The 14,445-nt window shown below is 38.5% G+C and overlaps 1 protein-coding gene and 1 non-coding gene across 3 annotated transcripts in view; both read left to right on the forward strand.

Moving 5' to 3' along the window:
• The window catches only part of LOC138006202 (sushi, von Willebrand factor type A, EGF and pentraxin domain-containing protein 1-like), a 12,356-nt gene extending 9,694 nt beyond the window's left edge, over positions 1-2,662 (forward strand). The window contains exons 4-5 of one of the 2 annotated variants that reach the window (XM_068852376.1): positions 147-269; positions 1,160-2,662. In XM_068852376.1, the coding sequence (XP_068708477.1) occupies positions 147-269; positions 1,160-1,797 (761 nt within the window). In that variant the 3' untranslated portion in view covers positions 1,798-2,662. The remainder of the gene's footprint in view (positions 1-146; positions 270-1,159) is intronic. The other variant, XM_068852377.1, reaches the window with a different exon arrangement.
• Positions 2,663-12,546: 9,884 nt separating this feature from the next.
• Positions 12,547-12,619, forward strand: Trnat-ugu (transfer RNA threonine (anticodon UGU)). Its single transcript has one exon. It is a non-coding gene; the product is annotated as a tRNA-Thr (tRNA).
• The last annotated feature ends 1,826 nt before the right edge of the window (positions 12,620-14,445 follow it).

The raw sequence follows: 14,445 nt of genomic DNA on the forward strand, positions 1-14,445 counted from the left end.
CGGGGACACAGCACTTGTCATAACCAATGAACCAAAAGCTTTTTCCTTGCTAATAATATTCTAATCAATATATCTCGTTGAAATTAAATTGCTTGGATCTTTCCCTTTTCCTTCAATTTTTCTAATTCATATTCATTTGATTGCAGATATAAACGAGTGCACTTCAGGAGATGCAAACTGCAGCATCGACGCCATATGCAAGAACAGTCATGGCTCATACAGCTGCACATGCAAACCAGGTTACACTGGAGACGGATATAACTGCACAGGTGAGGATGGGTGATTTGTGTACATGTACGGAGAGTAAGGCAGTTCTTACCTATAAACCAGAATAGCAATGCGTAATTTTCGGGGCACTTTGGTGAGCTTTCGTCTGCTAATTTTTCATATGAATGGCTTGGCGACACAGCCTTTATTACTACTGTACGGCCCGCTAAATTAAAAAAAAAACAGAACATTCTATTCCAAGTTTTACATGTCGTTTATGTTAAATGAACTTGTAAAATAAAAGTCTTTGAATATATTGCATACAACCATTTAAAAAATCCGGAAAGATTTATTCGTTAACTTCGACTAGTTGTCTTTCCCGCACTCCTGGTTACCTTAGAGATATAATAGATATCTGACTAACTTCGTTTTCTCGAGGTCGGTACTGAAAGTTAAGGATCTTCGTTTTCCCCGTTGATTCATAAATATTAAAAAAAAAAAAAAAAAAAAGAAAAAAACTTCAGCGTGATACGTAACTTAGAGCACGGACCTCGAACTCTATTGGTAAGAGTTATTTACTTTCGGAAATTTTCTTGATTATATTCCAGTACAATTTCAATATATTAAAATGCAGTCCTAAACAAAAGGCATCATCTCGAGGCTCTGGGGAGTAAATATAAGGATTTGTATGAGTTTATACCCCAGAGCCTCGAAATGATGCATTTCGTTTAAGACTGGATTTTAATATATCGAAAGTGGGCTATTGTCATTGTCACGTTCCTTGCTCTAATACTCGCCTTGTCATTATTTTAGTTTAGTTTTGGTCTTGTTCCTATCCATTTTTTTGCGGTTATTTTTCTTGCACTGAATGGTATAAACATATGCGTGGCTAGTTTTCTCCTTTGCAGCTTGTTTTCTGAAGTAACAAATGCCGGATCTTTTTTCCTTACAGCAGATCCACCTGATCCGGTTGCCTGGTTCCCTCTGAACATCTCATACAGTACCAAAGAAATAAATAATCGAGTACCCCAAGGGAATCCTCTCAATGTTGTTCTTGCTCCAGGGCCTGATGGAAGAGCAGACGGGTCTTATGAGTTTCAAGGACGAGAAAATAGCTACATCGAGTTTATCAACTTCCCTGGTGGAGTTTTGAATGTAAACTATTCGATGACAGTGTTGTGTTGGTTAAACTATAAGGGACAAGACGGACCTGTATTTAACTATGCGTCAGACGATCACAAAAAGGGTGTTGTGCTCCGTTTAAAATATGAGGAAGTATTTGTCCACTTTAGAAAACGTGATTACAAAAAAACCCAATCCCTCAGGTCTGCTCGTGCTACAACGGATAAGTGGACATTTGTCGGTGCATCGTACAACCACTTATCCGGTGAAGCCAAATTGTTGGTTGACGGAGACAAGGTTGAAAGCAAAAACATTGGCACCGGGTTTCAACTGGGAACACAGGACAATGCCAGGCTTGGAGTGAGGCTTGGCGATGGAAATTATTTCAGAGGCAATATTGCACAGTTGAAGGTATATAATGTAGCTTTGTCCCCGGAACAAATGGAGGTGTCAAAAAAGCAGTGGTAAAGTTCAATTCAATTCAATAGCTCTTATGCGTGATGACATCTGACTAGCTGATTTCACCACAATGCCTCGAATGCAAAATCAAACTTGTAAACTTTAGCTCGAGCTGAATGTCCAGATGCAAACAATTTTGTGCAAACGAGGCTTGGTGTTGAATTTTTACCATATGACGTCATCTGGCATGAGGCCTATTTCAAATCAATTTAGTTGTTACGTGACCAAGGAGAACAAAAATGGCCGCTACCCGCAAATCTTGATAGCATTGGCTAGTCGAAGCGCGTATAATGACAGAACAGAAATACATGTCATCACAGCTTGTCAAAACATGCAATATTAAATAATAAAATAGAATAAAAAGCTAGCCATTAAGATATCAGCATAATACTGATGTAGAAAGTAACAATCTAAATACATCCTTATACAGAATACAAGTAAGCAGGCAGAATAAAGGAAAGACATGTATCGAGGGTGCAATCAATCACAACTACTGATTCGATACTGATTAAAACAACAACAACAACAACAACCACAACAACAACAACATGATTAGCATTTAGTAAAACTACAAAAAGTAAACCGTACTGCCGTGACACAGCCCCACTAATGACAGAACTTTTTTTGTGCATAAACATGGCGGCCATGACGTAATGAAAAAACCATCTAAGGTGCCCGGTTGCAATCTACTTCAAGTGAAGCTATGATCTTCCCAATTTTGAACGAAACTTTAGTAATTGCGTAGATAGGCCTTACAAAATCCAGGACTTCAACGAAATTTGAACCCGTGGCCTCGCGATGCTGGTGCGACGCTCTAGCCAACTAAACTATGAAGCCACTAATGTTGGGAGCTGGTCATTTGTGGGTTCAAATGTTCTCGTGATGAATCAATCAACGAACGAAATGATATATGAAATGAATCATATATTAAAATTCGCAGTTCAGTATATGATTCATTTTATATATCATTCCGTTCGTTGCAATCTGCTACCCTGTTTTTCCATCCCCTCCCTCCCTCCCTATTTAAGCCAGTTGAAGCTTGATTACAAGCAAGAAGATGCAAGCTTAATAACCTGTTCCGTGGACGTTTGCTGTACTGACTGGATTGATACATATGTTGGTTCATCAAGGTTAACTATTAAAAGAGCTGAAAAGGTAATATACTTCATCGAGAAAATAAGTGCTGGTTTCTTTGCTTTTTTACAAGTTGTCAAACGATAAAAATTGTAGCTACGTTTATTACAATAAATTGATTATAGATTACAAATAAGATTATTGAAATAAGCAAAATGATTGCTTCGCTGTGTTAGTTGCGTAACTCTTAAGACTCTTTTCTAACTCTCTTAACTCTTTTCATGCTAGATTAAAAAAAGGTTGTTGGTTCCACTCATCCTGGCAGTTGCCAAGCAACTTTGCTAATTGACTCTGTTCTGAGAAACTAATTTCTAAAGTTCCATTTACCCTTCAGTACCCACGATTACAGCGGTTATCATCGCACGCGTCCCTCATCGATTTTTTTTTTTTTTCATATTTCGAAAGCAAATTTAGCTCTACGGCAATAATATGTTTCCATGACGACTTCAACTGCCGCTAAAACGAAACAGGACTATTGTCATGGAAACATTTGATTGACATCCGCCTAAATTTTAGTGTTAAAATATTAAAAAAAATTCGTTGATGGGCGCGTATGACTGATAACCGCACTAAAACATGTTTGGTCCTAATGTCTTGAATTTGGTTTGGAACAGGTGATTAGAAGAGGTGTTTGGTACGCCTGGTCATTAAGAACGTTTTTATTGTTTTTTTGGTTTCAGTCGCGGTTTTTGTTTTCTATTTCTTACCCAGTTGTGTTTTATTCGAGAAAGTTGTTGTTGTTGTTGTTGTTGTTGTTTTTTTTCGTGTATTCCCTGGAAATAACTCGCCTTCATTTCTTCCCTAGTTTCTCTGGCCTGCCTTTCCAGCCGTGCGTCATGACATGTACAAATGAGAGGTTTTCTTTTATGTATAAACCATTTAGGCTTTTACACAGGTTTAATTTAGTCTTGTACTAGGCGGTGAACGGTAAATTGGTGCAAGTGAGAATGTTACAGCTGTTCTGGCGAAAATATTTTTTCCACGGGCTTCAACCCGTACGTCCCCCTTTCTGAGTTGTCCTTATTTCGAATTTGTCATGTAAACGTCTTCAAATATTATTTTCTGAAAACGTTTTGATGTAGAGTATATTTTTGACTCTGGTATTATGTCATTTATAATCTTTTTAAATTTCCAATTGTGTGTGGTGTTACCGAAACCTCAACAAACCTATATAAAAATATAAATGACGGATCCGTTTGAGCGAATAATTGCCTCGAAAGAAAATATGCCAATGTAGGTACTGCGCAAGCGTAGTTCGCTTGGTAGTTCACAGTTACTTGACCCATGGTTGACATACGCTTAACACTTCGACTCTAGTTGGTATAAAGGTGCTGTTTTTGTACTCCTTGAGTTGTACAGTAGTAGAGCAGTCAAATTGTTGTTACGGTTGCTGGTCAGACGGATAAATATGCCCATTGCATCATTTTCATCATCTTCATCTTCATCATTATCATCATCATCATCATCATCATCATCATCATCATCATCATCATCATCATCATCATCATCATCATCATCATCATCATCATCATTATTATCGTCAGTATCATCATATCTTTATTTACCATCGGATTCCAGAGTAGCTTGGTGTTCTAGATACTCCGAAAGTTTACCCTCCCAACCATGATATACCAGTGAGGACAGACCGCAAAAACCGGGAACAAACCCCAAAGGACGAACCACAACACCGGGAACTCCGTGCCCTCCTCTTTGCGAATAGTGTGTGGGTTCTTTTTCGTCTCACGGGGTTATGAAAATTGAAGTGTTAAGAGCTGGGGCCTACGGTTTATCTTCGTTATCCGCAAAATCTAACATTTGAAGATGTCATATCCACGAAAACTAGGAAGTCTGACATTTGAATATGTCATTACAAAGACAGCACTTTCTCCTCAGTCATTGCAATACCCTGAGTGTTGATCCGGTCGGAGTTTTAATCCAATGACCTCCTGCACAGTAGTCCGATGCTTCACCAACTGAGCCAACCCATCGGTGGTATCAATAAAAGAGATGTCCTCTTCTCAAATTAAGTTTTGGGGCTCTTCCGATCTCATGAATAAACGTACTTCCCCCTTCTGGGACGGCTGTACGAGACAGTAATGCAATCCAGAATGGGTTCATTATGGGTTTCAATGCAAATAAAGTATACGTTTTGCAATGACAATTTACTAATTCATGGCCCTCCATACCGAAATGAAGCCGCAAACTGTACACTGTCAGACAATTGGCGCATGAGAACGTTTTCAAGATGTAGGTGTTTTCGACCGTAAGTTGGGCTAATTTTGTTCTTGATTGAAAGCGGAAACAGCGTGCGCGAAAACCTTTCCGATCAATATTCTTCACGCGAATGCGGTACGAACTTCATTCAGGAACGAAATTCATTTCAAAAGGAAAAACTCATACTCAGATGTTATGGAAGAATTTCACTCACGTGAACAGCAGCCATATTGGATTATTGAAACAAAGGAAAGTATTTGTGCAAAAATAGAGTTCAGTTCCCGGAGGATTAGTTTAGTACACCATCATAGCCACTACTTCTTTGTTTTTGAACACCAACAAAGCCACCTATAGGTCATATTAAAATGCTCTATATGTTAATCCCGGTGAAGGAAATGAAGAGGTTTTTTTTTCGGGGATACTCGGAAAAAATCCGAGTGCTCCTTTGCGGAGGTCGAACCTACGAACTTTAGGTTACTAGATCGGATGCTCTACCACTGAGCTGTAACAGCTCGTTGGAACTAGGCCATTTAAACTGGGTTCGACATCATCATCATCATCAGCATCACTTTATTTAAGTCCCAAGGTTATTTTGCCAAGCACGAGTGCTCTACTAATTGGGGAGAGCCGGGAAAGAACCTCTCGGAGCAGAGTAGAAAACCAACAAACTCAACCCGTGAAATAAGGCGTCGAATCCGGGAATCGATCCCGGGCCACATTAGTGGAAGGCAAATGCTATCACCACTGCGCCACTTGTGACAACACCACTTCCACCACTGCGACAATTGTCCAGCTAATACTCAATTCTGGCATCATTTGAACAGCATATGGGTCAGGCAGAATTACAGATTTGGAATGATTGTAGCTCGCTGTCCGTAATAAAAACGACTGACATCTTGCCCAGCGACAAGGTCTTGTTATCGTAAGCGACCTTGTTTGAACTATGTTAATTTATTCTTGCAAGATGACTTTCTGGTATTTTTAGCTCTACATATTGTCTCTGGAGGTTAATAACTTTCCTTTGTGAAGTTAAGGTTAGTCAGTCTTTCAGATCATGTGCATAGCTAACAGAACCAGAGCCAATCTTGTCATCGTATGTATTTAGAATGATATAATCCACCATGTTTCTCAATGTTAAACTTAGTACCGACCTTGTAAACAAGCTCGTCAGAATCAGACCGGAAAGTAACAGGAAATGGGCATCGAATTAGATTCTATTTTCTTTTAACATGGAAATCACGCCGTGCTTCTTGTCGGTGTTAAATACCCCTAATCTTTATATTTGCAAAATTAATAATATACAGGCAACCCGACAATTGAGAGAGTCATTTGGAAAATTCAGTTGGCTTCAACGGAATTATGACTTATGCGCATACCATGACTTATGCGATACCAGTGCAATGGGAACACATGAGCCCAACAAATTGACTGGCTTCCAAGTGTATGGTTTCATAGCTCACTTGGTTGAACATTGCAGCGGTATCGCAGAAGTCATGAGTTCAAGTTAGGTGACAAAAAGAGACAATTGCTCAAATTGTCCAGTCAAGTGTGAGGATCATTTCATTCTTTCGTTTATAACCCGCACTTCGAATTTATGTAAATTAATTTCATTCAACTATGTGCGTGATGAAAAAATGTGTAGGTCAGGCTGTGCATAGTTAATAAGAGGGCAATGGTTTGGAAGCTCGGCAAACATCAAAGGAGCAAACAAAGATGCCAAGATTTAGGTTAGGAAGTCCACGACCGTGCACAATCTTTTGTTTTGCGCTCATACACTATGCATGAATTACGTAACCAACACGTTTCTATTGGCTAGTTCCTCAGTACAGAGTAAACAACTCTTGTGTTTTTTGCACGGTCAAGGCCAAAAAAGAGAACAAAAACCTACAACAAAGAAATTTGTCGGGTTTCATAACCTTCCCCTTTAATAACTATAGGCTGTGTCATCACGTGAAATGTCATTGTGTACTTGATTTTGTTATCGTACATGTACAACATTTAATGACAATAAATATCGTAAGAGATTGAAAGACTGTTAGCGAAAAATGTAAACTGATTGACAAACCTTGGCAACAATTTTCTTGTTGTATTTCCATGTTGGGAAATCTCCTGTTATAATGCTGGCATAGTGACGCAGGTATTCACACAATTCAGGGGCCTCCATCAGAAGATGATTTTGGGAGGTTTCATAATCATGCACACTCCTGAGATTCTGCTGGAATTCATCTATCAGCTATGTAGTATTTTAACCGCTGTAGTTCCCCTCCTGCTTCATCAAAGTAGAGCCTAAAATTACTAATGCATAGGCATTGTACATTAAAGGGGGATCAGTATTCATTTACGAGCATAATACACTATTGACAGTGCCTTAGTGTTCTAACGTTGGTTTGTGAAATCGGAAAATAAAAGACTGCATGTTTCTGTAGTAACCTAACTAAGCATGTTATTGCTGTACTCGATAAATGTGGAAACTTAAATGTGCATTTTGTACCTCATTTCTTACACTGTAGCTATAGTATATTAGAATAAACAATATTTTTTATGAAAAAATTGAAGGAACACAGCCATGATGAGTCATGATAAAAAACTTGAATGGGCGTTCTCTGGCTAAAAAAACATTAAAAATTGCTGCAAGCTTTCGACCACTACAGCTGAGGTCTTCAACGGGCAAAAAGTTGAATGAAGTAAAAATTCGGAAAATCTATAGTAAGATAAACATGATAACAATAAAGTGAAATTAGGGGGAAAAGGTGATTAAGAATTTTTGTTAAAAAGTATGCGGTATTGTCCTGGAAGTGGGCAAGAGTTATTGTCCGTGTCAGGCGTGGTAAAGGTGTGCCAAGATTCTAGAAATTTCCTGATGCGGAAATTTCCTTTGTCAACGATCGACGCATTGTTTAAGTCAATGACATGGTTGTGAGACCAAGCATGATTGGCAACTCTGGAGCCTTTGGCGGATGTCTTCACATTTCTAATATGTTCTTTTTCCTCGTGGCAAAGGATCTACCTATCTCGCCAATATAATTCCAAGAGCAACTGCCACAAGGGATTTTGTAGACAACATCGGGTTGTGAAGGTAATGGGACTCGTGACTTAGGAATCGGAAATTCTTATTGGAGCGTTTTTTATGGCTTATATACTGACAACGTTAATATCGTGTTTTTTTTTTTTTTCTTTTTTTTTTCTTTTCACAAAAGTGTTAGGGGTTCAGTGACACCTTTAATATACGGAAGGGACGCAAAGGAGTTTTATGACTTGGGTGGTTCCGTCGCTTGGAAAAAATATGTTCAAACTAGAAACACACCACCGCCATCTCCATTTCACACACAAGGTTCTGAATAATTAATTGATTCCTAAATCGCTGAGGTTTACTCCGCCAGGCAAACATCCAATTTTCAAACACATAATGAACAGAGCAAGCAAACATTGTCTACGAGCCAGGATTTCTATTTGTCACGACCATATCAAGACGTCGAACAACACCGTCGAAACAAGTAAACGCGAGTTAAAAGCATTGATTGACGATGCTACCTTCTCAGCGCTCACACAAAAGAACTCAACCCGTACGGGAAAACATAAAGGCTAGGCGTTCCAAGAAAATTGCGAATTTGAAATCGACTTGCAACCAACTGGGTCGTAAACCTTTCCAGTAAACCACTTTCTCCAGCAAAAGGGTCTCTTCTCGAGAAAGGTCCCAATTTTGCCCCATCTCCGTCGACGATTCCTCAGAAGAACATTGTGGCTGCAATCGAAGCTGCCATTCGCCACCTTCCCGATGACACAAAAGACGCCATTCGAACCACCTCCGCCACCACCGCCCATAGAGTCCGACCACCAAATGAAGATAGTCAGAAGAGCCCTTAACAACCTGAAAAAGGATCAATCTAGAATTAGTATGAAAGTTGATACAGGCAATTGCTTCGCAGTTATGGATAAATCAGAGTACGACCATAATATGGAATCCCCACTCAATGACCGGATGACCTATGTGTCAATTACGAAATCTCCGTTCCGTCGTATTGAACGTGAACTAAATGCGAAGCTATTATCTCTTAAAAAAACAAACAAACAAAAGATAGAGGTTTTAATATATTGGAGGCTTCACTTGGTCGATGCCATTCCACCAGCCATTCGTGGATCTGTCAAACAGCACAAAGAGGGGAAACTTCTAAGACACATCGTCACTTGTATTAATTCTGCACTCTAGAACACCTCAAAGTTTCTCACGGACATCCTATCCCCTCTCCAAAATCACAATGAATATTCAGCTTCCAATTCCCTACAATTTTCCCAAGAGATTTCAACTATTTCTATTCATTATGACGAAGTTATGGTCTCTTTTGATGTGGTTTTCCTGTTCACTGCCATCCCTGTTAACAAGGCATGTTACTCTTAAAAAAAAAAAAAGAAAGAAAAACTGGAAGAGGACAGTTCTCTCCACTCCAGGACAAAATTAGACATTGAAGATACTAGCTTTAAACTTTGTTCTGTCCAATAATTATTTCATGTTTAGTGACACAATCTACAGACAAGTTTACGGCTGCGCCCTGGGTAGCCCCGTTAGCCCTGTTGTTGCTAATCTATGCATGGAAGAGATCGAAGAATCGGCAATTTCTGCCTCAGCTGTTGCCCCAAAAGTGTGAAAACGTTATGTTGATGATAGCTTTTGAATTATCACGAAAGATGAAATCCCAGCCCAACAAATTACTCAACAATTTGGATCCTCACATTTCCTTCACTATTGAACACGAGAACAATGGCCAAATTCCAATTGTTGACACTTTAGTAATTCGCCATAATGGGACCATCCATGTCGATGTTTACAGGTAACCAAGACACACTGACAGATACCTAGATTTTAACTCCCACCATGACATTAAACACAAGGAAAACACTACGGCAACCCTTTTACACAGACCTTTGAACCTCCCTAACATCACAGAAGGAAGAAATCGAGAATTCAACAAAGTCTATTCAGCCTTACAGTCCAACGGCTATCCTTCTAAATATATCCACAATATCAAGACAAGAAGAACCCGTTCTTCCATGATTCCTTGCCCCGAAGAACTAGTTGGTATGTTTTTTTTTTTTTTTAAATTAGTGGAACCGCCTAAGCCATACAACTCCTTTGCGTCCCTTCCGTACATCAAAGGTGTCACCGAACCCCTAACACGTTTGTTAAAAAAACAAAACAAAACAAAACAAAACAAAACACGATATTAACGTTGTCAATAGGCAATTAAAAACGCTCCAACAAGAATTTCCGATTCCTAAGTCACGACCACCATTAGCTTCACAACCCGATGTTGTCTACAAAATTCCTGTGGCAGTTGCTCTTGGAATTATATTGGCAAAACAGGTAGATCCTTTTCCAAAAGGAAAACAAAAACATATTAGAAATGTGACGACATCCGCCAAAGGCTCCAGAGTTGCCTATCATGCTTGGTCTCACGCTCAACCATGTCATTGACTTCATCAATGGGTCGATCATTGACAAACGAAATTTCCGCATCAGTAGATTTCTAGAATCTTGGCACACCTTTACCACGCCTGACGCGGACAATAACTCCTGCCCACTTCCAGGACAATACCGCATACTTTTTAACAAAAATTCTTAATCACCTTTTCCCCCCAATTCACTTTATTGTTATCCTTTTTATTTCACTCTATATTCTCCAAATTTTTACTTCATTTTTCTAGTGGTCGAAAGCTTGCAGCAATGTTTAATGTTTTTTAGCCAAAGAACGCCCATTTAAGTTTTTTTTTTTTATCTCGATATTTTTTATATCCTTAAATTATTTGGTTATTGTTGCTTCTACTTTTTTTATATACCTCAGGTTTTCACAGCTTTTCTTGGCATCACTCATTTTAATTGTTTTGTACTCCTAGGACAATGTGGCCATGTATGTTAATTTTAAAGAAATGGTTAATGTTTTTCTTAAAGTGCTTCAGTATAGCTTCAATTGACACTCCACCGCTACACTGTTTGAGTGTACCAGATTTGGACAAAACATGGACAACACGATGGAGCTTCTGACATTCTGCTGGTAGTGTGATGGCTGTAACAGATGGCTTAATGTCCATGAGACCAGTGCACATGTGCCAGGCAGTTCTTTTGGTACTGGAACTTGGGTGTTGTTGTGCATTGAAGAAGTGGATGTCGTCCTCGATGAGCATGATAAATGTTTTCTTCTACATAAAGCAGCCAAAAACGTTACGAAAATACATAATTATGCAACAGCACAATTTTCCCCATATACAAGATTCGAAGATACTGATATACAACAAAATGGGCACAATCCCTTCACTTTTACTTTCTCAGTAACCTGGCTTAGACTTACTTATCCCTTGCATTACATGCATGTGTAATAATATGAGGGATACATATACTTGTAACTGAATGTTATTCTTTTGTTATGTAGTATAACTCCATATAAAATCATATATAATGCTATTGGCTTCTTTGATCACTTCTTTGTCTAAATTAGTTAAGCCAGCACGGTACATAATTATTGGAATTACAAAGGTTTTAACAATTTGAATTCTGCCGATAGCAGTGAGGTTTTCTTTGATTGAGTGCATGATTTCATCGAAATTAAGCTTTTGCCTAAGGGCAACATCATACGTGAAATGCACGCCCAGGATTTTCACTGCCCTCTTAACTTTAGCCTTCCTTATTTCAGTTTCATCATTCACATGTTTTGGAAGTTGATTCCCAAGAAAAAGTATCTTCATGTTATCATAATTAATGCGGAGGCCTGAACAATCACCAAATTCTTCAGTTGTATCAAGAAATCTATTGAATGATTGCTCATTTCTCACAAATCCTGTTAAATCATCTGCAAATATTTGCAATTTGATGTCGTTGCCATCCACATTAACACCTCGAATACTTGCATTCCCACGTATTCTTGTGGCTAAAACCTCTAAAACTATAATAAAAAGGTATGGCGAAAGTGGATCACCCTGCCTAACGCCTCTTTGAATCAGAAAATGACCACTAGCAAATCCATTATTAACAACACAACTTGAAATATTCTGGTAAAAAGTACGAACCCACTGAATAAAGGAAGGACCAAAGCCAAAGGTGGAAAGTGTCTCATACAAAAAATTCCTATTCACCGAGTCAAAGGCTTTCTGGAAATCAACGGCGAGCATACGACCGTCAATTTTATATCTTTCAGTGTACTTCAAAACATCGTCAATTGTGCGTATTGCATCAAATACAGTTCTTCCTTTGACGTAGGCACTCTGATTGTAATGAATAATACTAGGCAAGATAATTTGTATTTTGTGCCTGCAAGTCGATACGAGTTCATTATGTTTGTGATCCATTTGGAATGAAAAAAACGCCGGGGAGCCTCGCGACTAACAAATCACCTCTCCGATTGCTCTATTTCCAGCAGGGTTGTCGTGATGGTGCAGTGGTTAGCACACCTGACGTGTAATCCAGGGAACGCGGGTTCGATTCCCACTCACGGCATATGTGTTTTTTCATTCAAAATGGATCAGTCAGTATTTCGTACTGGCTCGTGACTACATCTTTGGATTTCCAGTTCTTCATTCTAAATATAAATTGGTATTTCTGGTAGCCTGTGAATCGTCTTCGGATGATCCGATGTAGTCCTGTTCCTGAATGATAAAACGCCCTTGAGCCAACAACGCATCACCGCCAGGAAGATCGCAAATGAATTCACAGTCCAAGTTGAGGAGAAATTGATAGTGTAGTGATCAGGGGGACGTGGGTTCAAATCCCGCTCAGGGCAATCACAGTTTTCCCCAGAAGTTGTCCAGTGTTGAGTTTCCCATAACGTTTTCTATATATAATGACATGCATCTAGCATTAGAAATGTGTCCTTATTTTACACTCTTCCATTCTTAAACTGTTCTGCAGCAACTGGCAATAACAATTTACAGGTGCGTTAATAATTCAAACACAAGAGTTTTTCTGGACATGTCTGCAATTTAGTTTCCATTAAGGGAAAGAAAAAACACCGGTACCTCTGCTAGAAGGTGCATGCAAGAGAGGATCATCCTTTCTTGGTGCAAGACAATAATATTTTCCAAAATGGAATAAGAAAGTTGTACAGCAAGACCAGGTTTGCGAAAGAAAGGAATGTCTCGCTACCAAGATTAATACTTATGAATATTTGGTAAATGGGTGCTATCATTCACAATTGCACTCCTATATCAGAACGTCAAATTTTGGAGCTGAGGCTGGACGTTCTTATCTATTTTCGCGAAGTAAGGCTGAAAACGTTCTTAAGATGTTTTAAAATTTATATCAGACTTTGTTTCACCTGATGACTTTGATGGCCTTGACGTTATTTTGGAACGACTATAATTAAAATAAGAACTGCTCATTATTGCAAACTGAGACTTGTATCATGCAATAAGAAAACCATTGTTATGTTATACAAAATATGCCCTTAAGTATTTGTGTTAATTTACATTACAAATGAGCAAAATTAAAATGTTCCTAATACGTTCTTAAAGCTTTGGTTAATCTATATATAAAAAAAAAGTTTCTTGTAAGAAAGAAAAAAAAAGTGTACCTTTCAATAAAGATGTTGTTATACAATAAGACCCGGTTTGCGGAAAAACAGAATGTCTCACTGCAATTAAATATTCATGAACATTTGGTAATGGGTGCCGTCATTTACAATTACCTAAGAAACGCTTTGGAAAATAAACAAGGTATTATACAGCAAAGATCCGGTTTGCGAAAAAAATATCAACGACGAAGATGTTGAAACACGCAGAACAACGCACACCTTGCTAAAGTTCCTCCGGTTAACAGTCACACAACAGCAGCACAGCCTTAAGAAAAAAATAATTGGTTCTGCTTTTTTTTTTTTTTTTTTCGTTTCTAACCCTTCGACTTCCGGGAATGATCAGTATTTAAATTCTCCTCATAATTTCAAACGAGTTTTCAGAATAAAGATCATTAGAGCTAATGGATATTGTCTTGATATAATACCAAATTTCATGAATAGCAAACAAGGAAATCTTTGGCGCCAGTTAGCAAAATGGATTTTTAGATCATTGGAGGATTAACGGATTTGAAGAAACTTTCAGCATTAATTCTGCAGAGGCTTTCTGCAGATGGACCAAATTAAAGAACGCCTCTTATACAGAGTAAATAAACATGCGCTAACTTAAACGATTTTTTTAGTTACCACACAAATTTAACAACCTCACCAAAGTCATTATCACCTAGGGTTATTGCGAAACTAGCTACAATCAATGCCAAAACAGTTAAGACGCTAACACAAGGATGAGACTGAAAACCTCTCAGACGTCAGAAAC

This window comes from Montipora foliosa, chromosome 6, assembly GCF_036669935.1.
Source record: "Montipora foliosa isolate CH-2021 chromosome 6, ASM3666993v2, whole genome shotgun sequence".
In the NCBI taxonomy this organism is placed as follows: domain Eukaryota; kingdom Metazoa; phylum Cnidaria; class Anthozoa; order Scleractinia; family Acroporidae; genus Montipora; species Montipora foliosa.